Source organism: Thermobia domestica, chromosome 2, assembly GCF_964235325.1.
Source record: "Thermobia domestica chromosome 2, izTheDome1.hap1.1, whole genome shotgun sequence".
Taxonomy (NCBI): domain Eukaryota; kingdom Metazoa; phylum Arthropoda; class Insecta; order Zygentoma; family Lepismatidae; genus Thermobia; species Thermobia domestica.
The window spans coordinates 341,658,589-341,685,646 of NC_137455.1; the positions used below are offsets into that span (position 1 = coordinate 341,658,589).

At 38.0% G+C, this 27,058-nt stretch overlaps 1 protein-coding gene across 5 annotated transcripts in view; it reads left to right on the forward strand.

Annotated features, from left to right (window-relative positions):
- Positions 1–1,084: 1,084 nt before the first annotated feature.
- The window catches only part of LOC145678738 (mitochondrial glutathione transporter SLC25A40-like), a 61,477-nt gene continuing 35,503 nt past the window's right edge, over positions 1,085–27,058 (forward strand). For 2 of the 5 annotated variants that reach the window (XM_081749189.1, XM_081749193.1), the window contains exons 1-4: positions 1,085–1,380; positions 9,877–10,046; positions 17,272–17,572; positions 26,137–26,235. In XM_081749189.1, the coding sequence (XP_081605315.1) occupies positions 1,275–1,380; positions 9,877–10,046; positions 17,272–17,572; positions 26,137–26,235 (676 nt within the window). In that variant the 5' untranslated portion in view covers positions 1,085–1,274. Of the gene's footprint in view, positions 1,381–7,314; positions 7,394–9,876; positions 10,047–17,271; positions 17,573–26,136; positions 26,236–27,058 lie in introns of those variants that run through there. The other 3 variants (XM_081749190.1, XM_081749192.1, XM_081749191.1) reach the window with 2 other exon arrangements.

Consider the following 27,058-nt stretch of genomic DNA (forward strand, 5'->3'; position numbering starts at 1 on the left):
AACTGTTAGGCCCAGCCTTCATTGGACCCGAATGCGAATGTGAATTTCCCAGCAAATGTAAATAAATTAGAGTGCCTTGACTAATTCCGACCTGCGAATTTCGAATGCCGATGAAAAGATGCGAATGCGAACGATCCCAACCAGTTGGGATAGTTCGTCCGAATTCGTGCGAATGGAGAGTCGTGAGAAGAGGAATTGAGCGCTACGTGAGAGAAGAAAGTTTGTTTTGCGTGAAAGCAGACGACGTTGCGAGATGCGGAGATAAAAAATAAAAATAAAGATGGAAATAGATGTTGATGCTTGAATAAATTGTGTTTTTGATAAAGTTCCATTGTGGAACCAAGCTCATCCAGATTACTACAAACGACACTCTCGAAAATTGGAATATGTTTCAAGTGGAGGTGAGATTTTGTGAAATATGCAATAGAATGTTGCAGGTATCATTCGAAAACACTCGAAAAACTTTTCTTCTTGTTGCTCTAGCTGAGACAATAAATTATATGCTCCCTCATTATTTCTTGATAAAAATATGTCATTTATCCACATTCGTCTTCTTCGTGCTCTCGTCTTTCAAATGAATTTTCAAGCAAAACATTTCACATTGAATCTTTGAAAGAAACATTGCAACTTGATTCGCATTCGCAAAACTTCGGATCTAGTAGATGCACATGAATTCGCAGTTCGCAATCTCATTCGCATTCACAATGGCATTCGGAAGCAACGGAGGTCGGCCTTTGCAAACTGATATTCTAATTTAGAGTTTCATTGACGCAAACCGTTACATAATGAGTGCTGGTCAAGTTTAAGCACCCCCCTGCAATCCCACAAACTTTGTCTTGCCCCTGCTCGGTTAGATACTTTATATTGGTCTCCTACCATAGGTATAGTCCGGACGCTGTGCTTATATACAAATCATGAAAGAATTGTAATTTACTACAATTACTTCTGGTGGGCCTCGTTGACATTTATTTAGCCCAAGTGGTGTTTTCATCTGTCGCTCAGCCCAAACCTTGTGGTGGATAAGAAAATATGTGCTGGCAACGATCACTAATATCGATCAATAAAAGTATCTGGCAGCACTAGCGAGTCACGATTCAGCTGTTAGCCTGTTACAGTCTCCTTTAGTGAATCATGGCGGCGTGTGTTGGGACGTAGAGGCCACATGTTTCAAAAAACCATAAAATTTGACCCGTGTCTTTTTATAATATAACTTCAGAAATATGGAAATAATGAACGTAGAAATCGGTTGATTGTTCCTTCGTATAGTTGTCAATATGGCAACTCAAAATAATATTGACGAAGACGATCCACGTTTTCGTATCACGCCAGTCCAGCAAGTATTCGCATCATGCACGGGAGCATTGCTGACCTCGGTGATGGGTAAGTTTTTTATAAAACATTCTGGCTTGAAGACAAATATGTATATAATATATTTTATTTTGTGTGTCGGGAAGTTGTAGTTTTTTTCCCCGCATCCTAAGGTTTTTATTTCCACGAGTATTTAAGTGGAGAGCATTAGCTTCCTGTAAAAGTGTTTTGGGTGAATTTTAATTACAAGCAAGCTAATTTGTCAGAGATTTTCTAAGCTCTTAAGTGATTTCAATCCATTATAAGTTTTAACGGTTATTCTTCCTGATTGAGAGTGTACACTTAGTTCTTTTTATTAGGAGGAAACTTGAGCATAATTAGGAAATAAATTCTGAGGTTATTTGTAAGATTACGTTTAATTTTATTACATTGAAAGAAGAAAAGGTTTGTAGTTAAATTTTTATGCTTTGTTAAACGCAAGTCTATTCCTTCAATCCTACTCGAATAAGATTCGAGCCAAGGAAGCATGTTGCAATAGCATTGATTTTTGGACTTACGTACCCGTTATATAACAAGGATAGCATTCATAAACAGAAGTATAATTTTGCCATCGGGCCTCAGGCGTGCCGTTAAGTTTGTACTACTAGTAGCACACGGTTAAATAGTTCTGTGCATAACATCACTCATTATTGGTAATCGTTGAAATGTTCGGAAGTCCTTGTCTTCGATAACGTACGTCAGTTTTAAGGAAAGACTTTACTTTAGGCAATTAATTCGACAGTAATTCGCTTCTTTGGTTCAATGATTTTATTTTTTTAAAGTAAAATCTGTACCACCCCTAACATGGAGCATGGAGTTATACGTTTTGTTTTGAGCCACGTGGTGTCAGTTGTTAGTTACTCAGTTCTCTCATACGAGCTGAGTAGTAAATATCTATGCGTATTACTCAATTTGTATGGAGGATCAGTGAGGGTAATTGAGATGCTGCCTATGGATGGTAATTGTGAGACAACCTTCACAGATCTTCAACCACTGTATGATAAATACAAATTAAGAGCACAGGCATTTAGTAACATCCTTCACAATGCTTTGTCTACATTTTTAAGTTTTAGTTTGCAAAAGTTTGGATGTACTAATTCTTTTAACAAACTCGTTCAGAAAAAATTGATTTGAGATCCTATCCTTAAAATATATATCTATTCGTGCAGTAATACCACTATTGTGAAACCAATGGGTATTGGTAGGAGCCTGGTAGGTCAGCAGTTATAGGTTAAGTGGAATTTGTCCCTTGGGCTTTTCTTTTAGTTAAATATTTTGTTGTATCTCATTTTGCTTATATGGAGGTTAACTGAGACGCATTCTGGATTAATGTATTTGAGATATAACCGGAATCTCTCTGTATACTAGTATGTTGTTTCAATAAAAGCTGTAGTGTAAACTTTACAATACGCACTCAAGCTGTGCATCGATAAGTAACGGGTTAGGGATGAACTTTACAAAGCCCGCTCCAGTTGTAATACAATGGCGTAGGTAGTGATCTTGCGCATTTGGACTATTTTCGGCTGAAGAAACACACCGCTATATTTAAAACAAAAACATGCTCACCAACACATTAGAATATTTCAGAAAAGAAAAAAAAAACAATTACGGTAAGAAATGTAAATTACTTGTGCTTTCTGATACCTACAAAGAGAAACTGGAGCGTGTATTATAAAGTTTATCCCCCGGGGTTAAAGTTTACAGAACCCGCTCAAGCTCTAACCCAACATTCTAGATAACATCCTTTCCAATGGAGCGTGTAATATAAATTTGTCCCTCGGGGCCAAAGCAGTGTTGCCAACAAGTTGATACAAAAATTCGCTAAATTGGAGATGAAATGACTCCAATTTTGGGTGAAAAGTCGCTAAAAAAAATTCGTGGAATTTTGCCTTTCATATATATATATATATATATATATATATATATATATATATATATATATATATATATATAATATAGGATATATAATATGTTTTTTGTGTATGTGTACGATACGTGATCAATTCAAGCCGTAGTACTATCTACGCTACAAGAACGTATATGAAAGATTCAAAGACATGTACAGGGTGTCCGAGAAGTCCTTCCCTGATGACAGAAATTGATAACTCAGGCTAGAAATAAGATAGAAATATGAAACTGGTGTTGAATTGTTTACAAACTATAAAAGTTTTGGTCACATCAGTACACTTCCACATGAGCACCCTTGGTAGCACGTAGCACATCTAGGCTATATTCAATCCACCGTGTCTGCTGAGGTTCTTGGTCGACCAGACCTCGGAAGGTCAGCAACCGACCCTGTGTTCTTGAACTTCTCATGCCAGGCTTTAATGCTCTTGACATTAGGTGGAGTCCTCCCAAATGTTGTCTGGAACTGTCTCTGCACCGTGGTTGGTGATCGTGTCTCATGGTACCACAGGACACACTGTCCCTTCTCCTGGTTGGTTGGCATGGCTTCTTGGGCTTCTTACTTACGTACTACAAACCTAAAACAAACAAAATTGAGACTTGGTAAAACAGAACAAACCTAACACAGACAAAAACTTTTATAGTTTGTAAACAATTCAACACCAATTTCATATTTCTATCTTATTTCTAGCCTGAGTTATCAATTTCTGTAATCAGGGAAGGACTTCTCGGACACCCTGTATAACTAACAATAATTTCACTTTTATATATTTTTAACTTTGATGAATTTTGCTTCAACAAAATTAAAGGTCTAGAAAAAATCTTGGTCTAAAAGGTCTACTCACGCTTCTACAGATAATCTGTTTGCTATCGGTAATATATTAGCGGTTGATGGCACTGATGTCACCTGTGCTGTGGTTGGTTGGTTATGTTGAAGTCGCTGATTGGTTATATATTCCTGACTGATGATCTATTTTCGAATGTTGTATGTTGAACATGCGTCGTTTCGATTCCCTTTCGTTGTTCTAATATTGTTTCGGTATTCGATTTTTTATTTTTTATTTTTTTTTTTTTTTTTTTTTTTTTTTTTTTTTGTTCAAATATGTTTGTGATATTGAAGTGAATTCTCATCGTTTCGCGATATTATGTGGACGGATTAATATTGAGAATTGTAGTAACAGTTGAGGTGGACGAGAGTTTGTTCGGCAGACACAAATTTAATGTCGGTCGAATGCGCCATAGTCAGAAGTGGATAATCGATGGTATTTGCCGTGAAACTAATGAAATATTTTTGAGTGGGTGTAACGAGAACTTTCGCAGTACTGATTTCCTTTTAGAAATTATTTCTAAACATGTACATCCTGACTCCGTTATTATCACTGATTGTTGGAAGGGGTACGTGGGTTTGGATAAGGAACAGTGGACTCATATGACTATTAGTGAAATGTATTTCATTTTTCTTCGTCATGCTGGATTGATTTATAATTAGTGGTGAGTGTTTATTATTTTGCAGTTATTTTTTCATTGTTAGATTTATAGTAGTGGTTTTATTATTTGTCTTGGATGTATTCTTTCGGTTCTTGAGCGGGGGATTTAGATCTTAAAATTGATTGTTACTGTTCTACCTGAATTGGTTTCTTGGAATAGTCTACCGTCAGTTCTCAATGATATTTCCATTATTCATAGCAATTGAATAGTAAATTTTTGGTGAAGAGTAAATTATAGCATAGAGGATCTGCCCGTACAACAAAATCGAGAAGCCATACGTCACAGTTTCGCCAGACCTACTCTGCCCACTCCGCGCCACTAAGATTGCACTGTTTCGAGCCACAATCATGGCGGAAACGAGAGTAGCCAATCAGACGTGCCGGCTCAGACGATGCTTGGTTGTTTTTTGGCTTCACTGAGTTCATATGCTGAAGATACGTAAGGGCAGATCCTCTATTTTATAACATCCTTGTTCCGTATGGTGCAAACTTAATTAACCAGGTAGCTTTCGGCATTTGTTATATATACATAGTTTTCTGTCTTTAAGAATTGGGCTTACATTCCACCAACCAAATGATCACATATCTGTTCAACCTTGTGTATGCAGAATGGTGTTGAGAGTAATTAAGTGTTAACTGTGTGCATCACTGCTTACTTGGAACTAGAAAGATTACTTCATAATTAAATCCATGCGTATTGAAGATACGATTCACATTAGTTTTTCATATTCCAGTTATTCTGAATTCTGTCCAATGATGAATGACGCGTTATTTGCGTATGGGAGCCTTGTAGTGTTTGAAGTTCTCTGAAGCCTTGGATCAGCGACAAGCTTGCTCATGGGAGTCACATTCAGAGTACGCTGTTACTCCTTTTTCTCCCGGGAAGGTCTGAGACAGGGCCACCAAATGTCCTAGCAGGGCATATGCTTCTAATGAGCAGTGGGATATTAGAAATAAGTCTGAGTGGACAGTGTCTGTGATATTCCGCAGTCTTTTCTACTGTGGTTTGGAGACTATACTGTTGCACTTCAGTTGGAATAATCCCATGGCCAGCAGTTTGAGTTCAATAAGCAAAGTGTTTATTCACAACTCAATTCAGACTACTCTGTTGCTGGTGCTTTTGGTTGACGAGGATTTCTGCATGAACAAGGATGTTGCCCTAATGCAATAAAAGTTTCTCCTGAGGACGATATATATATATATAGTAAATTTCTGTAAAGTAGGTGAATGCCTGTGGTTCAAGGTTACACATCCAGTAGTTCGTACGTGTAAGCAGGTAGTAATTTCAGAAATAGTGTTAAAATTGTATCTAGGTCATCTTGTCAGGATTACAGTTTCGTGATTGAAGTCGGATTTTATATACTTATAGTTTCATTATTTTGAAGTAGTTCTTTTGTAGTAGATAAAAATTACGTAGTCTTGTAGTTTTTAGGTTTTTTAGTGTAGTCACGGGATATTTAGTACGTCAGGATGTGGCACCTCCATTACCCAGTTCTTCGAGACTGCAGTCAGCCACTGGTCGTCCAGGTTTGAGTTGTGTTGGGCTGATGTCCCAGCATTGAAAACCTGCGATCGAGGACAGTGTAAAGATAAGCCTCGGATGTGGACTGCTTTGTCTGGACGCCAACCTCACTATTGTTTGTTCGGCTTTATTTGTGGTTTGGATGACGCACGGAACCTGAGTCATGAGACGGAGTGAAGAGCATGCTTATACAGCAGGACTGGATGGGTTACGATTTGAAAGGAAATGTTGGGAGTCTGCGATGAGTTAATCTCCAAAGAACCATTTGTTCCTAAAAGGGGTAGACGTGGATAGTCTCGCCAGTACTCACCAGTCGGCGGTGCAAGTTGCCCTGCCTCCTGGTCAGTTTGACTCGAAATCACGCTTCATCGTGTGACAAGCGTCATCTAGGTACGTGCGGGTACCCACCTAGAAAACCATGAAAACATGGAAAGGTCGGGAAATTTTGAAAAAACAAAAGGAAAAAAGGGAAATTCTGCTTTGATGCGAATATAAGTACAGTATTTACTATCTTCCTACTGTTCCTAGCGATTTAGCCTTTTCAATTCAAAATCCTCACGGTCTCTGGAGGCTTCGCCCCCAGACTCCCACTCACGACAGTAATGAATCAATCAGTATTTCGGTGCAAGCGGAGAGGACGGAGCCAGTGTTGTCCGCGTGACCTTCAGCTAGCCAATACAATGGTTGCAAACATAGCCTGTCTTCTGCTGTGTCAGAATAAGTAGACTGTCGCATGGTTAAAGGAAGAGCGCTTTTTGTGTTCTATCGTGCGTATTATATAGTTATATTAAATTGATTACATTTTAAATTGGGTTGTCTGAAATGGCATTGTAAATGCATACATACAATCACAAATATGCGAGTGATTATTACCATTTCCTATTGTCAGTTTACGGGGCTTGGGCGTCATGGCGACGTTTGACGAAAGTCACGTCGGTAAAAGTTGAAATTTCATCGTTACGAGCTAAGGGTAGGAAGTTTCATACGTAAAGCTCTATAAAGGAATTAGCACATCAGATAGGCTTTCGTCCTTTAATTTTTACCGGTGACCTTTTAATTTTTATCAATATGATTTCCTTCAAGAGTATTTTCGATTGTTACCGTGCCATGCTGGATCTCTATATCATTAGCGGTGAGTGTTTATTTTTTGATAATTTTATTGATTTTAATTACGAAATCTTTTAATAGCGTTCATTTTATCCAGCTGCTTTTTAGGCTGGGTTGGGGTGGAAGCTACCCATATATTTTCGAAAATAAGCATTCTACATTTTAAGTTTTTAGCTGAGAAATATCGTAGTTAGAAATTATGGATAGTTTGGATTAGTTTAGTTTAGAATCTGGTTTTCGCTTCATTTAAAGTGTGGTTGGTTTTTAAGTGCTCATTTTGCAGAGCTTTTAAATTACGGTTGTTTAAGAACTGATTTATCTGAACTGGTTTACGAAGCAGTTTGGCAAACAGTTACCCGAGATGTTTCTATTCTCCGGAGTAGTCGGAGAGTGAGTTCTTGGTAACAGCTTGTCTGTTTCTAGTAACTGATTCCTAGACTGCTCTGATGAATTGAATCGTTCTTGGGAAATTATTCCTAAACTGCTCCGAAAACCGGATCAGATGAATTGATTGCAGTCACTGTCCTAGTCAAAAGTAAAAGCTTGCCGTTGTCTCTTCAGACAAGATTTGCACGGTGCATTTATGCGAAAAACACCCACTTACGTGTACTAGATGGTTGCTGCGTCCAATCCACCCCTACAATAATCAAATTTGAGGTACGAATTATTCATAGTACGTTTGACCGGACCTTAATTTGCCATTTCATTCTCGAGTTATGGTCGCTTTTTTTCCCCGTTGCGATGAATTTTCGGTGGTTTCAATGTCCGAAAAGACGCACTTCCGGACACTTGTTCCTGTTCTCAAATTCTTTCGTCGCCTATCATCACTCTTGAGTTTATCCCCAGGTCACAGAAGTATATAGAAATGTAAATTTGTATGTAAATCTCAACTGGCAGGTTTATCTTTACAGTGTGTGTGCTTAAAATACTGTTTGGGGAGGGGGGTGAGTACAACCAAAGCATTGGAACGGTTTGTTTACTTTTTAAACTAGGAATGCAATGGATGTATCCGATTGCAATGAAATGAGCTGAGCGAGCTTAAACTACGTAATCATTCCTGGCCATTATGCAATAATAAATGCCATTTTTAATTGTTGACAAAAAAGTCGCGTGAAAACTTTTTCCCCGTGTTAAGTCTATGCAAGCGTTTTTCGGTGATTATTCCTCGATGGTACATCGGATTTTTGATTTCGACCTATGTTGTCACTCAGCACGACATACTCTATCAGCGTGCTAAGTTTCTTTGAGATCGGCCAAACGGTCTAGGAGGAAGCGTTTTTCGGTCATTATTCCTCGATGGTACATCGGATTTTTGATTTCGACCTATGTTGTCACTCAGCACGACATACTCTATCAGCGTGCTAAGTTTCTTTGAGATCGGCCAAACGGTCTAGGAGGAGTTCGCGGACAACCAAACGGCTAACCCGAGTATAAGAGCTTCGCTTCGCTCAGCTCAATAACTTTTAGACCAAATCAAGTACTGTACTTATTCTTGGCGTTTTTAAATACTCGTGCTTTTTTAGCGGTTCAGTTAACACAGAAATTTGATTCAGCTGGATTGTAGTGTACTATGCTTTATTGCACATTCGTTACTGAATTTCACATTGCAGTGTAATGCACCCAAACCCAATCTCTCTCTCTGCCCGAGAGAGAGTAGTAGAGTACTTACCTCTGGTGCATGGTGTCCGGGTTCGATCCCCGGTCAAGTTAGTTTGGCGGATAATGTATTCATGGGTTTTCTCGGAGTACTCCCATGTCCTCCTTCATTCTCATTCCACCAATTCTTCCATAATCATTCACTCGCCTTAATCATCCGTCTCTTAGCCCGACGGGCATAATCGTGCCGTGGGACGTTAAACTGAGAGATTTAACGGTTGTTTAGCCAGAAATTTTGTAGTGCGTAGTTATATGAGTAATCGAAAGTAGCGAATGAACGTTCTGTTGTAGACTATGTTAAAGTCCGGCAGTTCATAAGAAAGGAAAAGAAATTGGATATGGTATTAGGATAAAATGTTTTTAACGAGGAGGGAGAATATTGCCGATAGACTGCGTTACAGATCGAAAACTGATATGAGTGCACCCCAGTTCCTTAATTTTCAGCACCCCTCTCAAATTAACAGCAAAATTATTCTTCGCTCTACTTCTGATCCATATTATGGCTCTCTAGGTAAACCAGCTGGAACTGCCCTCAGGCAGTATTGTTGATCATCGGTAGTCTCTAGCATGAGAAGCCTCATTTTTCGACGAATCTTTATAAAGATCAGTTATATTGAAGACAGTTTAGTACTGAAGTACTCTTGAGTATAGTTTAAAACTCAATCTTACCTTGTACCCGTTACTTCCATTCTTGTTTATTATTGTTACAATATTTCAACTCTCTGGGGCCATCCTGAGGGGATCGAAATACTGAGGATAATGGGCTTATACACGAGTGGAGGTTGGGGCACGAGATGTAACCTTATAGTTATTCTTTTTTGTTACTGGCTATTAATTTGTCATCTATTTTAGTGACGCCACTAGATGTGGTGAAGATCCGTCTTCAGGCTCAACAAAAAGCAATGCTTTCTCAGAAATGTTTCCTGTACTGCAATGGGCTTATGGATCATCTTTGTCCGTGTGGAACTGCCCCGGGAACAGAAGCGTGGTACCGACGGCCTAGTCACTTCAAAGGAACCATTGTAAGTACCCATTTTGCGATGCTAATTATTTATTATAATTTTGTTCTTAGAAGAACATAACAGTACTTTTCACTCCCGTGTAAACGTATAGTTAGTGCCCACAGTTTCGGGTGCTATTCCTGGTGTGACATGTTTTAAAAGAAATTAATGTTGGAATAGGATAAAAGAATAGCCTTTCCATTCAATTTTACTTCAGTTTGTTCTACCTCGCTTGATTTTCTTCTAAATATTATTATATGACCATGGCGTCTGAGTCATTCTTCTCTTTTTCATGTAATAGCACAGTGTGACCCTCTTTATCTCCTTCAGGTGCGGAGTTTTCGGAAGCTTGAATATATGTTCTTATTTTTAATGATGTTCTCTTATTATAACTAATTTCATACTTCCAGCATAAGGAAATCCTTACTTTAAGCATTTTCTCAAATAGTAGGAGATCCTTTGCTAGAATTTGTCCCCCTGCTCCGTTTTGGAAGTGGAATTTTCGCACTGTCAAATACGTATTTCCTTGTTTCAGTTCATGTAGCAATTTTCACTGATTCCTTACATTGGCCACTTTTTCAATGAAAGGAAATTTCGATGTTACAGAAATGACCCACCCACTCCTTCGCCTCTTTAGGATCGGAATTTTCGAAAAGACTGAAACATGCGTTCCATTTTTAAGATTTTATATAAATAATTTCAAGTCTTCAAATTTAAGCGAATCGCCACATTCGATACTTGGTGAATAATGGTAAATCTCAATATTATAGAACTTTCTATGAGAGGAATTTTCGAAATTTCTAAAGGACGTCCAGATTAATGTAAAATAAAGAATATTAGAACCCATATGCACAAATTTGTTCGATGACCTGCCATGTTTTCCGGCAGCACTAAACACGTCGTTGTAGGACTTCTGATTTCGGATCAAATAATTGACATGTGGTTTTTGCTGACCTTTTTTTGAAACTAACAACACTATTCGGAGAGCTTTGTATTAAAATTCCCAATTTCTGACTTCTTAAAGTTGTATAGTTTGGCATTGTCATCGTGGTGTACAACACTGTTGACCAGTTCTTTCGTTTGACTTGTTTAGATGCACTTGTGCTAACTGTCGACAGTACAGGTCTGAATCTATTGTTCTGCCCAGTAGTAGAAGCTTGTGATGTACGATACCATCTCAGTCCCACGAACACAGCATAACCTTTCTGGGCGTCAATGTGTGTTTTGCACACTGTGGAACTTCTCGCTTCGACCACGACCTTTTTCGCACATTTGTTGTCGAAGGTTATCCATTTTCCATCACTTGTGATCAACCCATTCATAAATGGCTCTAGTTCGTTGTGTCTCAATACATTTGTAGATGGAAATTCGATCGAGTAAATGTTGAGTCGGGTCATTTGGCACCCAAACATAAAGATTCTTTTTAGCCAGCTTTCTCTAAATGATTTAACACTGGTAATTGTCATGCCAGTCTTATTCGACCTTTGCCAGAGTATCATCCGCTTCTGCTATGGTTGGTCACCCACTTTGACATCGAAATTTCGAAAATGAAAGCGGCTGAAAGATTTTTGTGACTTGCTTTTGATAGCTTATCTTGCCCATGAACAGCAAAATTTCTACACAGCATTTTCACCTTTACCGAAATAAAATTGAAAAATTTAGCTCACATACATTAGTCTCACTGTCCAATGTCTAATGACGTTAAGTCTAACCCACTGCTACTCATACCCTGAGATTTAGGATACTAACTTCATCAGGGGCGTGAGAAGCTCAATACTTTTTATGCCTTATATATACCTTATAATTATTTTTACGATATTTTATTTAAAAGTAATTCATATTTGTTTTCTCCATTTTACAGAAAGTACCATCCATAATTACGTAACACAATAGTATAAATAATTTATATTCTTACTCAGTTATCAAATTTTATGTCATTGGCATAGAAGTGAGACGTGTTGTTTAATAAACAATAGATACGTATCGTATCTTATAAAATGAGAGTATTATAATTTAATGATAAGAAATGATAAGGTGAAGATTCTAGCTAGAAATATTTGACAAACTTAATTGATTATACAAAAACAATGAAGGAGCTAGAATGTTTTATAACAAAGGCATTTTAACAATGAATATATTCATTATAGCTTTATGTCTTTAGCAACTTGAACATTCTGTCACTACACAATAAAATTTACATGATTCTAAATTACATGTCATTTACAAATTCAAGAGACAATTGGAAGTATAGTGGTATATCTTATTTATTATAAAAAAAAATGAAATGTATAATAATACAATGAATGCCTATCGGGAAACATCCAGTCACAATAAGCCTAATCACAAATTAAAATATCTAATGAGGAATAATGATACGGTAAACTTGCGTTACTCCTGGAGAGTAAGCCGTTGTCCAAATGACGATGCTGAGGCCTGAAAGAAATCCAGAAATCGAAGCAAGTCTGAGCGGAGATAGATTGAATAACTAGTGGTTCTCGAGCTCTATACTTATACTTAGAGGCTTTAACTTTCATTTTCAATATGTTATTTGTTTATACCATTTCTGTATTCCTCTGATTTTATTTAAATATCCAAATTTCTGGTTATGAATTACATAGTATATTTTTTTTATATATTTATTACAAATAAATTATCTGAATACTTTTATTAAGCATGACAGTAATATTATACTACTAGTACCACTATTCTTAAGCTACGTTAAATATTGTAAACTTCAGATACGAAGGTTGTTAGAAACCAGAGCTAGTCTAATGACGGAATTCCATTTATAGCACTGTAGTATAGTGAAATTGTGGTGTCGTTTCAAATGAAATTGTGGTGTCGACAATGATTCAAATGTCGTTGAATTATTAAAAGTACAGACCAAGGGCTAAATTGCTACATATTAGCAATGTGCTAAATGTATCTTAGCTTTTCTTTTTTCTGAGGGACTAGTCACTAATCCTCGCTATTTTTATTTTATTTTTTCCTATCCTTCAATGTCCATTCTTTTTTTCTTTGTTTCCTATGTGTTTAGTCTTCTCCAATGAAGCTTAGCTGAGGAACCTTGCTATGCTGTTTCTTCTAACGCAAGCTGTGTTAGCATTTTCTTTCAGCAGTGTGTGCAGCAGTATTGGCTAGGCATGGAGGTGTTGGTATTCACCAACATATTCCAACGCCTTCCAGTATTGCTGTACATAATATGTAGGGTTCCTACACGCTTGCTGAAAAGCCTAGAAATAAGTGTGTCGGGGAAACGCCCTGGAAAAGTTACGGAAACCAGGAAAATTCTGAAAATCCTGTAAATTATTTATGAACTGGAAATGTCCTGAAATTTATGTTGTATAACAGTTGATAGAAGTGTATATATTATCTGCAGAGCTATGATGAATGAAATACTGTTACATTATTTTAGAATGAAATACGTTGATCAAATAATTCAATGTTTAATTAAATTCAAATATTTCATTACAGAGAAATAAGTTATCAGTTTTCTTTTTTCATTAGAAAGATACAAAGTAATGAAGAATGAAGTTCGTCTGTAAATAAAAGAACTAAAAGGATATTAGGAAGATAGAGAAATACTTAATATTTTTGCGTGTTCAAAATTATGTATAAATAACGACATGTAAAAAGTGTTAAATGCCTTGGTAATCCTAGAAATAAGAGTTAACTTTTTTTTCTGAAATAGTGCGAATATGTTCTAAATTCTAATATTATTGAAGTTGCATTTTTTAATGTTTTTACCATTTTCAGTGTCTTGTTTGTACAAAAATTATAAAAGAAAAAGTAACGTAAACAGTGTAAATCAGAATGTATGGAAAGGTGGTATCCTTAGAAAAATAATTTCAGTTGCATTACTAATTTGTGTTTGTGCATTGTAGTCAAAATTGTTGATACCCTGGAAAATCTGTAATGAATACTGGAAAAGTCTTGGAAGGTTGCCGGGTGAAGGGTGGCCTTTTCTTTCAATACATTTATATATACCGGGTGATTCAATAAGAACGTACCAGGCCTATATCGCAGCTAATACTGCTCGTAGAGCCTTCAAACAAAAAATTGCAATACCAAATCGTATGTGTAGAATGCAATAAAAATAGTGCCGAGACCAGTGGCGTCTCGTGAATACCTCCAACGGGGAGCAACTTCAAAATTTGCAATGGAAAGTGGTATAACTGTTGGAATCGTTCGAAAGGACATTAAATGTCATGCAACTTTTAGAGGACAAACTTTGTCATATCCTTTCCCATTTAGCCGCTAGAAGCGTTGTTGCAGGCTTGTATCTGACTACCCGTAGCAGGCCTTTATCTCAGCTAATAATGCACATAGAGCCGTCAAACAATTGTACTACCAAATCGTATGTGTAGAATGCAATAAAAATAGTAGCGACACCAGTGGCGTATCGTGAATATCTCCAAAGGGAGTCATCTGCAAAATTTGACATGGAAACGAGGATTGGTTGTGCCTCCATTGAAACAAGCGCACAATGGGAGAGACGTCGAGAGGAAACACCCTCGCACCATCTGCCTTTCACCTAGTAATGCGCATCTGCCTTTCACCTAGTAATGCGACCGTGTTGCTGCCAACGAGGAAGAAATATGCCAAGGCGTTTCCTCTCGACGTTTCTCCCATTGTGCGCTTGCTTCAATGGAGGCACAACCAACCCCTGTTTCCATGTCAAATTTTGCAGATGACCCCCGTTGGAGGTATTAACAAGACGCCACTGGTCTCGCTACTATTTTTATTGCATTCTACACATACGATTTGGTAATGCAATTTTTTTGTTTGAAGGCTCTACGTGCAGTATTAGCTGCGATATAGGCCTGGTACGTTCTTATTGAATCACCCGGTGTATATATATATATATATATATATATATATATATATATATATATATATATAATATATAATATATATATATATATATATATAATATATATAATATCTGTGCTTCAAAGCGTAATATTTTATTGTAGAAACCGAACTGTCCTATACTTTTTCAATGTCCTGCTGGGAGGCCTGTGTAAGGCATATTTCCAACATTTGTGAATAAATGAATTAGATATAGAACTTAAAACAGTTAAAGCCTAAAGTAAGGACCCTGAACGTAGTTCTAATACTCCCATAACTGTAGACGTTAAAGCAGAAACAGGAATGAATTAGCAATTTTTTATTTATGGCCTCCTTGAATGAAGTATAATCAAATCTCTTTACAAGTTTGTAGAAATAACTTTGCCAAAATTGATGGCTCTACCTTTTCTATAGGTAATCTTACATATTTAGCACTTTAATATTTCATTCATGTTCAAAACTTGAAGTCAAAATTCCGTTAAATAATGCTTGTGAATCTATCTATAATTGAACTTAATTATACCACTGGATAATTAAAGTGTCTTCATATGGAGTCAACCTGATTAGGCCCTGCTTCAAAATTCCCTCTTAGATTCTTGTGATGGAAAGCAAAATCTTTCCCTTTACCCAGTTTACCTTTGAACCGGGGCCTGTTGATTAAAAGCAGAGCAAGCTATATTGCAGTTCCTATTACAGGTGTATTTAGTGTAACTGCTGGGATTCGAGCGTCGGAAGATTATAGTTTTTATTAAAGTTTAGCCAGCTTAACTTGTTAAATAGAATAAGAAAAGTCATATTTTAAGAAACATAATCTAATTTCTGATGAATGAACGTAATTTTTCCCTTACATATTTTCCAATGCAAACTTCAATTACGGTAGAAGTTACTCCTACGCATACTCGCGAACTAATTTTATCCGTAAAATCCACAATATGGATGGTGTTCATAAACCATACCGACAGACTACATGTGATTCCTCACATCAAAATAAGAGAAAAAGTTCATAAGAACTTGTGGGGGGGAAAGCGCATAGTATGTCCAAAGTCATGGAAAAGCTAAATTTCAACACGCACAATTTCGAATTCGAAAAAGCGTGGAGTGGCGGTCCGCGGTAGCGTAAGGAAGTCATACATACGTAATTCAAAAATGTAGATTTCATTAACGTGCAATGGATGGTAAGAAATTCTTTGCAGGGTGTAATTCCCAGACGTGCTCTCAACAGAAATTTTCAGGTATGCTCTGATTTCGAAGTGGGTCCGAAGTAGGCAAAAGGTGGCTTAACATCTGTACCTTTTGTGTGCTTTGACCCACCATGAAATCAGTGTCTGGAGAATCCATTGCACATCGATAAAATATGCATTTTTGGATTATGTATGGCCACTCCACGATTTTGGACACTGCTAGCACTGAAACTGCTCTTTTTCTCCACAGATCCATATAAATTTTTTCGACTTATTTAGATGTGAGAAATCGCCTGTCAGTTTAACATCCTGTATATTAAAGTATTAGTGAATTTTATAAATATTGTAACCAAAATTAGGCTGGTTACAAATTAAGCTGTTGAATTGATAGCAGATTTACTTACAGCGTATTATGTAATTGAACTATGTCCATGAGCAGCCATAGCATTTCGTAGAATTGCGCTGGCTGCAACCCTGTGTAGTTAGTATCTTTCGTCTAAAGAAGTAAAAGTACACAAAATCCATGTTAAGAAACTTTTATGGAGCCATTTCATAAGGACTATTAGCCTTGGATTAAATTCAGATGAAGGAAGCTTCAACAATGGGATTACATAATTCGCTGAAACAATGCTTCTACCAGTTTATTTACCTTTTAAAAAATAAAATTTAATCAGCGTTGTAACAGTAGCAGTAATAAATTATTTTAAAGCTTATTTATGTTCACCAGCTTCAGTCTTACGTGACAAGTTTCAATACAACACTGTAGCATTTTTCTAGAAATATAGATGTCCTTAGTTTGATTTGGCAACTAACAAATATATTATCTATATATTCTAAATTCACGAAATTCTAGCTGTTTTTTCAATGGTGTTTAATCTATACAAGACAGATCGCACATGCTTTCGAAGAGTACTGTCCCGATTTGCAATTATGATGCACATTTAAAGTTTTTAGTCACTAAAGTAGACTAATATACCTTTGAATCTAAACTCAGTAAGACTAATTTCTGGGTTGGTCATTTTATCTTTTAAAGATGCTTGTAGTTACGTGAGGAACGAAAGTAGAATATTATGATGTGCACACCAGGAATTCGCCATTTAAAAAGGAAAAAAAAAAAAAAAGCTGCAATGCCACGCTTTAAGAACCAAAACTCTTCTATATTAGTATACTAATTTTATAGAAATTAAATTCTTTATTTCTTATTTTATTCCCAGGATGCGTTTGTTAAAATCTCACGCAATGAAGGTATAGCTTCACTATGGAGTGGACTATCACCTACGCTTGTGTTGGCTGTACCTGCAACTATAGTGTACTTCGTAGCTTATGAGCAAATTCGAATGAAGTTAAAGGACATGTATAACAACGGACGTGGAATTACGGATCCACAGAAACGTGTGCAGCCCGCGTGGATTCCTCTCCTTTCGGGGGCAGCAGCAAGGGTGTGGGCTGCAACATCTGTTAGTCCCTTGGAATTAATTCGAACTAAAATGCAGTCCAAAAGGCTAAGCTATACAGGTATGTCCTGATTTCTGTATAATGTCTGATCGTCGGACTGGTCCTGAATCTAATCCCAGTTTGGAATACTATTAATTTCCTTATGGTACAAACTTAATTAACTAGGTAGCTTCTGGCATTTGTTAGGTGTATAAGTTTGTCTTTTCTCTCTTTAAGAATTGGGCTTAGATTCCACCAACCAAACGATCACATATCGGTTCAGTCCTGTGTGTACACAATGGTACTGAGAGTAATTAAAAATATTAACTGTGTGCATCACTACTTACTTAGAACTAAAAAGATTACTTCATAATTAAATCCATGCATATTGAAAATACGATTCACATTAGTTTTTCATATTCCAGTTATTCTGAATTCTGTCCAATGATGAATGACGCGTTATTTGCGTATGGGAGCCTTGTAGTGTTTGAAGTTCTCTGAAGCCACGGATCAGCGACAAGCTTGCTCATGGGAGTCACATTCAGAGTACGCTGTTACTCTTTTCTCTCCCGGGAAGGTCTGAGACAGGGCCACCAAATGTCCTAGCAGGGCATATGCTTCTAATGAGCAGTGGGATATTAGAAATAAGTCTGAGTGGACAGTGTCTGTGATATTCCACAGTCTTTTCTACTGTGGTTTGGAGACTATACTGTTGCACTTCAGTTGGAATAATCCCATGGCCAGCAGTTTGAGCTCAATGAGCAAAGTGTTTATTCACAACTCAATTCAGACTACTCTGTTGCTGGTGCTTTTGGTTGACGAGGATTTCTGCATGAACAAGGATGTTGCCCTAATGCAATAAAAGTTTCTCCTGAGGACAGGATATATATAAAATTATATATGTAATTCTGTAAAGTAAAAGCTTGCAGTTGAAGGTTAGAGATATAGAACAATTTGTGCGTGTAAGCAGGTAGTAAATTCAGGAATAGTATTAAAATTGTCTATTTTGTCAGGATTATACAGTTTCGTGATTAAAGACATTCAAGTCTAATTTTATGACTTAGTTTCATTATTTTGTACTAGTTGTTTATTGTAGTAGATATACAATTGTATAGTTTTGCCAGGGTGTATTCACGGAATGTGGCCCTCCATTGCCCAGTTCTTGGAAACTGCAATCAGCTACTTGTCCTTCAGGTTGGGGTTGTGCCGAGCTTATTTCCCGGCATCTAAAACCTGCAAACGAGCAGTCTAAATATAAGCGGCAGATGTGGATTGCTTTCTCTTGACGCCAACCTCGTTATGGCCGGTTTGACTGGATTTTGTAGTTTTGACAACGCATAGACCTGGGACCATGAGACGGAAGAGTAAAAGCTGATGTGCATCTAGCTTAAACAGATGGAGTGATGTACTGAAAGGAAATGCTGGGAGTCTGCAGTGCGGGAATCTCGCAAGAACCATTGATCCGTCCGCTTACATGGTGGCAAATGGATCCTCTCACCAGTACCGTGGTGCAAGTTGCTCCACCTTCTAGCCAGTTTTACTCGGAATCGTGGTTCAGCTGGCTGACAAGGGTCATGTGTTTAGAACTTGATAGCCTCGTTGACCACCCCGAACGAAGATGGGGAAGGGTAAGATTTTGTGATTTCAGATTCACCTCGCAGTACACACCACTTACGAATACTGCCACTATCTACACATCAGAGGAAAAACTTGGTCTCGAACCAAGATATTTAGTTACCAGAGTCGACTGACACTGGAGCCCTCATGGTAAATTGTGCGTTGGCCATTACAGTATATTGCAGCTGGCACTTGTCCATCTGGGTATACGCAAATTGCAAAATAGTACCTTGCTAATTCAAACTGTCTCGGACAGACAATTCCGTATATTAGCTTACTCAGTTAGGGCCTGTCCCTGCTGTGGTTGAGGCTCATCGTTAGCTTAATATAAAGGATTATATCATATTTCGACCTGAAAGATTTGCCGGAGGTGGAAATTTGCACATAATTTAAGGACAATGATGTCATTGCTGTATACCGGATTTCCAGAGAAAAATGGTACATTGCAGTCTACAAACTGTTACATCGTTACCTTTGATTTGCTCATTCTTCCTACCCACACAAATATAGCTTACCACCGTTTAGATACAGCCTTATTATTCTACTTTACGATGCTTGCACTATCAATATTGTGCCCATTCAGCCTCTCGTGTAAGGATAGACATACCGAAAACATCTCACCATCGAGGTTAAGGTTTAAGTCGCGGGCGCTACCTCGATGTCTAGACCTAGATGGATGAAGGGCGCACATAGCACAGAGGTCGCATCCTCGCTGTAAGTTCTCAGTTTGAGGAGAAACGTTGCTGTGACGCGTATGAAATTATTCCGTCAGTGCATAAAAATCACTGCCAAACCACATTTTGAAATTGAAAGGACCAAACAGTTTATAAATAGGGATGGACTTGGGACGGGACATGAAATATACACAGTCTCGTCTCTTGCTTCGCAAAAGTATTTCTTATCTCTTGTCCATCTCTACTAATAAATCACTTTTACTTTTTTTTTCTATGAAGAAATGCCCTCTTTCAGCACTCAGACAAGAAATCATTTCCCAGTAAAATAAAATAATAATAATAAAAACATCTTCAGGTTTCAAGGTGGAGGTTATTAACTTCAAATTAAGTTTCGTCACTGCAATTCCATTATTCGACGTTGCCTCCCTATGTCTTTGCAGGTATTTCTTTACCTTATATCAATAACGAATTTAAGAGATTGATTTTTTTATTAATCTCGTAATTGGGGGCGTGAAGTTTTTAAGCATAAATATGATCAACACTAGCTTTTTTTTTTTCCCTTTAGAAATTCCCGAATTTAGAGACTTCAGCCCTAAAGTTTCCTCCCTGTAACCACCACTGCCTTATATAATAGTAAGCCACAGTATAATTCTCAAATATGAATAACTTTTCAGACATTGCTGTTTTCTTCCATTCTCTATTAGAACGTGCCTATTATGATGATTTGTGCCTCTTATCCCATATTGCTGGAACATTCCTCATTAGTTTTACTAATGTCTTTCATAATCAAAGTGCAGCAAAACCTCTTGAGCATAGATACAATCCTCTGCAGACAGAATTCTGAACAAATGGAGATTTTATTCCGTGTAACACTTCAGGGAGACAGAACCAATGAGAACACGAGCCACAGGGCACTGAACATCGACGTTAAAATAAATTAGATTGTTTATCATCGCATCCACTAATTCACCATAGCACAGAGGTCGCCTCTGGGTCGCGATGTAGCGTACTTCTCTTGCGCTTACCCATTTGAATCCATGGGTTGGTCGTTATTGACATAGCGCTCTTGACTTGAACTTCAACCTCGATCGCGAGGTATCTTTGATACGTTTTTACTCTAATCCTTCGACCATCTGTGGGAACTGTAATACAACGGTTCATGGTAAGGGCTCATGTACGGTGCCAACTATTTGTGTTAACTGGAAAGGTGGTCGTCCAGCCTAGTCATGTGACTACCAGATTTCTGGCCGAGATCTACAAAATGATGGTCCTTGAAGATTTCAGCTGTTGAGGCCAAGCGGTCTTCAGCCGAAGGATTCCTTAAACACCAGCTTCTCACGTTTGCAGACACTCGATCTCAAGGTACCCACAGTTGATATTTCCACTCAAACTGGACCTGATGTTCCCGGTGTGCCTGTGTCTTCTAAGTCCCGTACAATTGCTAACTCTGGTATATCGTTCTCTACACCCAAATCTTCAGCCTAGCAGCCCATACTTACACAGGATGCTTCTCCCATTCAACGGACGACTAACCCTACTTCTGCGTCTCAGCCACTCTGGCTAAAAGCTGGCTCTACCCAGAATACTTCTACTTCTCGTTCGTTGACAGACCAGTTTTTGAAACATTCGAACAGCCCGACTCCTAAGCAACTGTGCTTCTTGGACTAAAGAAAGCAGCTTCAGACCAGACTCTTCAAAGGTTGCCTCCAACTCGTCAGCAACTGTTTCACTTAACGAGCACACCCAGTCTTCTGGCCCGCCTGGTTTCAAGAAACATTCATCACGCAGTATACCCAGTGATGACTAGTCCTTCTTGAATGGTGTAATGGAAGAGTTCTTGCTAATTTTTCTCTTGCTGAAGATCATACAAAGGAAAGCGCAGCGATCAGCTTCTTGCTCTTGATACTTGTTGAATCTTTCTCTCCTTCAGTGAAATAGGAATGGCTATTCCGTGTACTGAAGAATTTAAACATCTGTTCACGTGGTTTCAACCTGCAATCTTCTGTAAAACGTATTTCACTGCTGCTAGCAATTCAGTTTTCTCTGGCTGCACTCTTTATCGTCATGATCAGATTCTGCTAATCGTGCTGCAGGTGGTGCGACAATTGGTCTCTCTCCTGTCACTCTGCTCTTACATGTGAACAGCACTTTGCAGCTTTTAGTTGTCTTTTTGAGGCAGTCTGTTAGTATCTGTTGTGCGTACATTACTCGTCATGACGTCTTTACTGCTTCAGGTTTTGAACTGGTTCGCCGCCAGCTACCAGCTCCATTTGTTTATGGGTGGTTTCAATTCTTATCGTGCACTGTGGGGCTGCTCTTGTACTGAGCCTAAAGGTCGAGAGATTGCCACTTTCTGTTACAATACTAACTTATTGCTCCTCAATGATGATAGTCCTACTCATTTTACTACTGCTATGGGTACTTACTCTCATTTTATAGCCCATAACTTGGAGCCCACCTACTTGGAGCGAGTGTATAACTATCTCTGCGGCAGTAGCCATTTTCCTGTTATTGCCACTGGACTCTGCTCATCCCTTATAATTTATGTAGAGCTGATTGGGTGTCTTTTTCTACGAATTTTCGATTTATTCTCTAATCGCATTCTTCTGTTGATCATTATGCGGCATTCCAGCGGAGTAAACTGGCATTAGTACGACTCTTTTCCTATCTATGATGGGTCTCGACATATACGAACAGTTCTTTGGTGGTCTGAGGAGTTTCGCCACGCTATTCTGGCCCGACGTCGACCTCTCTGTACTTTTCATCGTGTTCCTACAGATAATTCGGCTCAGTTTAGCCTCCATGCTTCCACTCTAATTAAGAAAGTTAAGTACTCGCCTGAATTCAGTGTGTGCAGTCTGGTTGCAGCTTCGTGGTTTTCAGTATTATTTTTCTTCTGTTTCGGTTCCTGGTGTATTGGTCACTGATCAAGACAGGATTGTCGCCGAATTGTGATGTCATTTTGCCGCTCAGTTCTATTCACTACACAACGGATTTTTCGCACTCAGAAATAACGTGCCGTCTGTGCAAGACTTCAGTTCCACTCTTGGAATACTGAACCATACAATCTACCTTTTACCGCTGCTGAACTGGATACTGGCTTTCGGCGCTTTCCTTCAACAACTGATCCTCAGGTTTATCTTGAAAGTGTTACTCAAGATGCATTTCATCATCTGAACATCTGGTAGCTATCTTCTTTGTCCTAGACACCGCATAGCATTATGGCATTTTGCGCCAACTGCATTTCTGGGCCTTACGTGACCACTTGGTTCTTTTCCTCCAGAACTTTCTCCAAAAACAGTGTTTTGGAGTCAAGCTTGGATCTACTATTTCTGTTTACTTTCCGCAGGAGAGTGAAATCCGCATTGCTGTGGTGGTGAACAGCGTGATGTCGCAACTTTCCACTCCTGCTTCTTGGCTGCTTTGCGTGGATGATTTTACGATTTTCTGTCGCTGTTGTGATTTCATTACTATTACTCAACAGTGGCAGTTGACCCTAAAGGGGTTTCATCAGTTGTCTTCCAGTACTTGTTTTACCTTTCATCAAAACACACTGCGTTCATTTTTGTCGCATCCTTTACAGTGCCTCTGATCCTCAGGTGTTCTTGACTGTTCTGTGTGGACGTTGTTCCTTTTCTGAGGTTGCAGTTTGACAGAAGACTTATCCGGGCTGTTCATATTCGCGACCTGAAGTACCATAATCTTACTACATCTAATTTCTCATCTTTCCTGGGATGCTGATTGTGTAGTGATGCGTTCACTTCTGGTCCATGAGGTTCCAGGTTTGATCCCAGCTCGCGCCAAGTGAACTTAGTTGTGGACAAGCACCGTGTGCGTGGGTTTCCTCGGGCTTCTCCCGTTTTCTCACACTTCCTTCATTCCACTAGTTCATTCATTTATCAGTCTCCTTTAGTCTAGCCGGTATAACCATAGCACGTAATACTCAATTTAATTTTTCTATTGTCGGGATGTCTGCTGCGCTATTACGTTCATATTCGTGCACTACCAGACCATCCCTCGGCCTTCACCCATCAAGCTCAGTTTAAGAAGTCTGTCACTAGTAGTTAAGAATTTCGTCGCAAACTGTTTGTTCTGCCTTCATTGCGGCTGATCATAGCGCTAGTTTCAAACCTCACTCATGGCTACCTTTTGTGAAGCCAGAATCCGCGATCCTGTGTCCTTTGTTATGAAATGCTAACTATTCCCAATTTTCTCGTAGTGTCTGCATCTTGCTCCTGAGCGAGCCCACATTGAACTCTATGCTTAGCTTGATACCCAGATGATTCTAAGAGTTCTCATACCTGCTACTTGCCCAAGTCTTGACTGCTTTGTTGACCTTTTGCTGATTTTAATTTTTTTTTCTAATTTTATCCACTGCCCATTTGTGCTGTTAGTCTGTTTTATTTTGTCACTGCATGTCTTTTTCTTTTCTATCCTACACAATCATATCCACTACTAGCATAATTACTCGCTTCGCTGGGTTGAAATGAAAATTTAAATGCAGTACTCCGTGTTTTGTGTGTTTAGTATCCGTGAAATATGCTGTTTTTGATTTTAATGGCATAGATTTAAACAGCATCTGAAAGATCATTGATCATCTCGGTAACTCCGAAAACCATGGATTCGACATTAATATTGGTGATTTTTCGATCATATACATGTTGCGGGTCATGGCATCGAAGTGTCACCGTTCATCTCAGCGACCCCAAAAAATGTGGATTCAGCACTAATATCGGTAATTTTCGATCATTTTTAAATATCTCTGCCTCCCCCTCCCCGAAGTTGCGGGGATGAATTTGAATTTAAATGGGATCGAAAGTATCACTGTTCATCTAAGCAACCCAGAAAACTAAAATTCGACACTGATAGTGGTCATTTTCGATCATTATTATATATAGCTCCCCCTCTTCCGTGCTGCGGCACACGGCATCAGAATTCACTGTTAATCTCAGCTACTCCTAAAACTATGGATTCATCACTACTATTAGTCATTTTCGATCATTTTTAAATGTTTATCCCCCTCCCCTACGTTGTACTATCCGCTTCCCCAACTATCAGGGCTGAACTTGGATTGAAACAGCATCAGAAGTGTCACGGTTTCATCGACCCCGAAAACTATGGATTCAACACTAATGTCGGTCATTTTTTATCTTTAAATTTGTCTCCTCGCCCCCTCCCCTGATCTATGTTGAAAATTTGATCAAAATTGGTCGAGTGGTTCAGGAGTTAAGTGTTATTTATTTTTCTATACCCCTCAGTTCTACCATTAAAGTGAATAGCCTCAAACCTCATCCATGTTACAAATTTGATCGAGATCGGTCGGGCGGTTCAGGAGATTGTCACAAACATAGTGATTTTCAATTTTATACATATAGATTAAAGGAGGGAGTATAGAACTTGTTTACCTCTTGCCGAACTGCCCCGGCAGAGATGATTAACATATCTTTGTGTTCAAGTTTGCACATTTTTTAAATGCTGAAATTTTTATCTCCTAAATGGAATGATTGTGATATAGTTTGCACTCAGAATTTATCATTTTCCTGGGATATTGTGCGTTCTTTTTTTTTTCTTTCTTTCTTTTTCTTTTTCTTTCTTTCACAGAAGGGTGCAAAAGACCTCGTTGTTGACGCTCCCAGCTACACCCTTTGAATCAATTGCGGGATATTTACTTCAGCATCTTTAGAGGATTCAAAACTGAAAATTAAAATAATCTTAATTTTACATTCCATGGTTATGCCGTGTATAGGAAACTAGGATAATGAATAAAATGGGAGAATCACAGGAAAATCCCTACACGCGGTGTTTGTCCACGACAAAGCCCACTTTGCGCGAGCTGTGATCAGTCTAGGAACTCCAATCACTAAATACCATTATTCTGCCACTGAGGCACTGCAGGTCCTGAAAATTCAAATATGGTACATTAACATGAACACATGCCTGATTCAAATTATTGTACAATATAAAGCCTCAGAGCAATTTATGAAACTGGTATTAACATATGGGGCACTCGGTATACCTAGGATTCAAATTAAATTTTGATCATTTTGAAAATATTTAAGATGTTTACCTGGAGCTCGTTTCAGTGTTTGAAAGATTAATTTTCGAACATTTGCTATAACTCTGTTTAAGTGTTCACTTTTCCATTATTAAACTGAGCTTTTTTCCCTTCAACTTTGATAATTGGATTTGAATACCTTGTGCTCTGGATGCCCCATATTATCAGTTGAAATATCCTAAAATTCAGTATATTAAATTCTTAGGAATTATTTATGCCTATTGTCGTAACTTGAATTGTAATTGTACCTTTAATAGTAACATTAATGCAGAGTTTTCTTTATTTATGGTGTTTCGTAGAGGTTGGCGAGGCAGTTAAAATACTGGTACAGCAGCAGGGTGTACGTGGATTATGGAAGGGTTTGTCTGCAACATTGATGAGAGATGTACCGTTTTCTGGTAAGTACGCCGAAGGTTCTTTTGATCCCCTCGGATTTTGTTTTATATATATATATATATATATATATATATATATATATATATATATATATATATATATATATACCGGTGTATATATAATATTCCAGTTTTACTTTTTGTGATAGTACAATTCATCTTAATTGTACTTCCTCTTTTGGACGTCTCTCTTCAAATTACTTTCACGGTGTGGAACACTGCTACACATTATACACATACTCTTGTTTGGTCATTTAGTCACTCTTGTGTGTCTAAAAGGAACAACTGAAATATTCGCCCACACCGTAACAAAAGGAATTAACTAGAGGCTTAATTTGAAGACATAAAGCTTATTGCTATCACATCTGGAATGATGATAAACGCATTGATTAGTGTTTGAATTTACCATGATTTCACGAATTCCTGTGTCAATGAAAAACACAAAAGTTTATTATTATTACTATTATTATCATCGTTGTTATTCATGGCATGGACAATAGAATGAAGTAATTAGAGACTAAATCCCAGTAAAATTCTTCGATACACAAAACACTTCCTGAAGTCTACTGCTACCATACAGTTGTTAGATACGGTTTTAATCCAATCTCAAATGTACTGAAGCGCAGTGTCTATTACATTGTCAGGAAAGAAATGCCATATAAAGTGTTCCAGCGTAAAAGAAAGTTATCTTGGTACGTAGTTCTGCTTTTCAGTAACTTACTCGTATGAATCCTAATAAGTAAATAGCTTCACTGTTTGACACTGAGTAGTTTCTAAATACTATTCACTTAATTTGAACTCTCATGTGTAATTCTTACTATGAGAA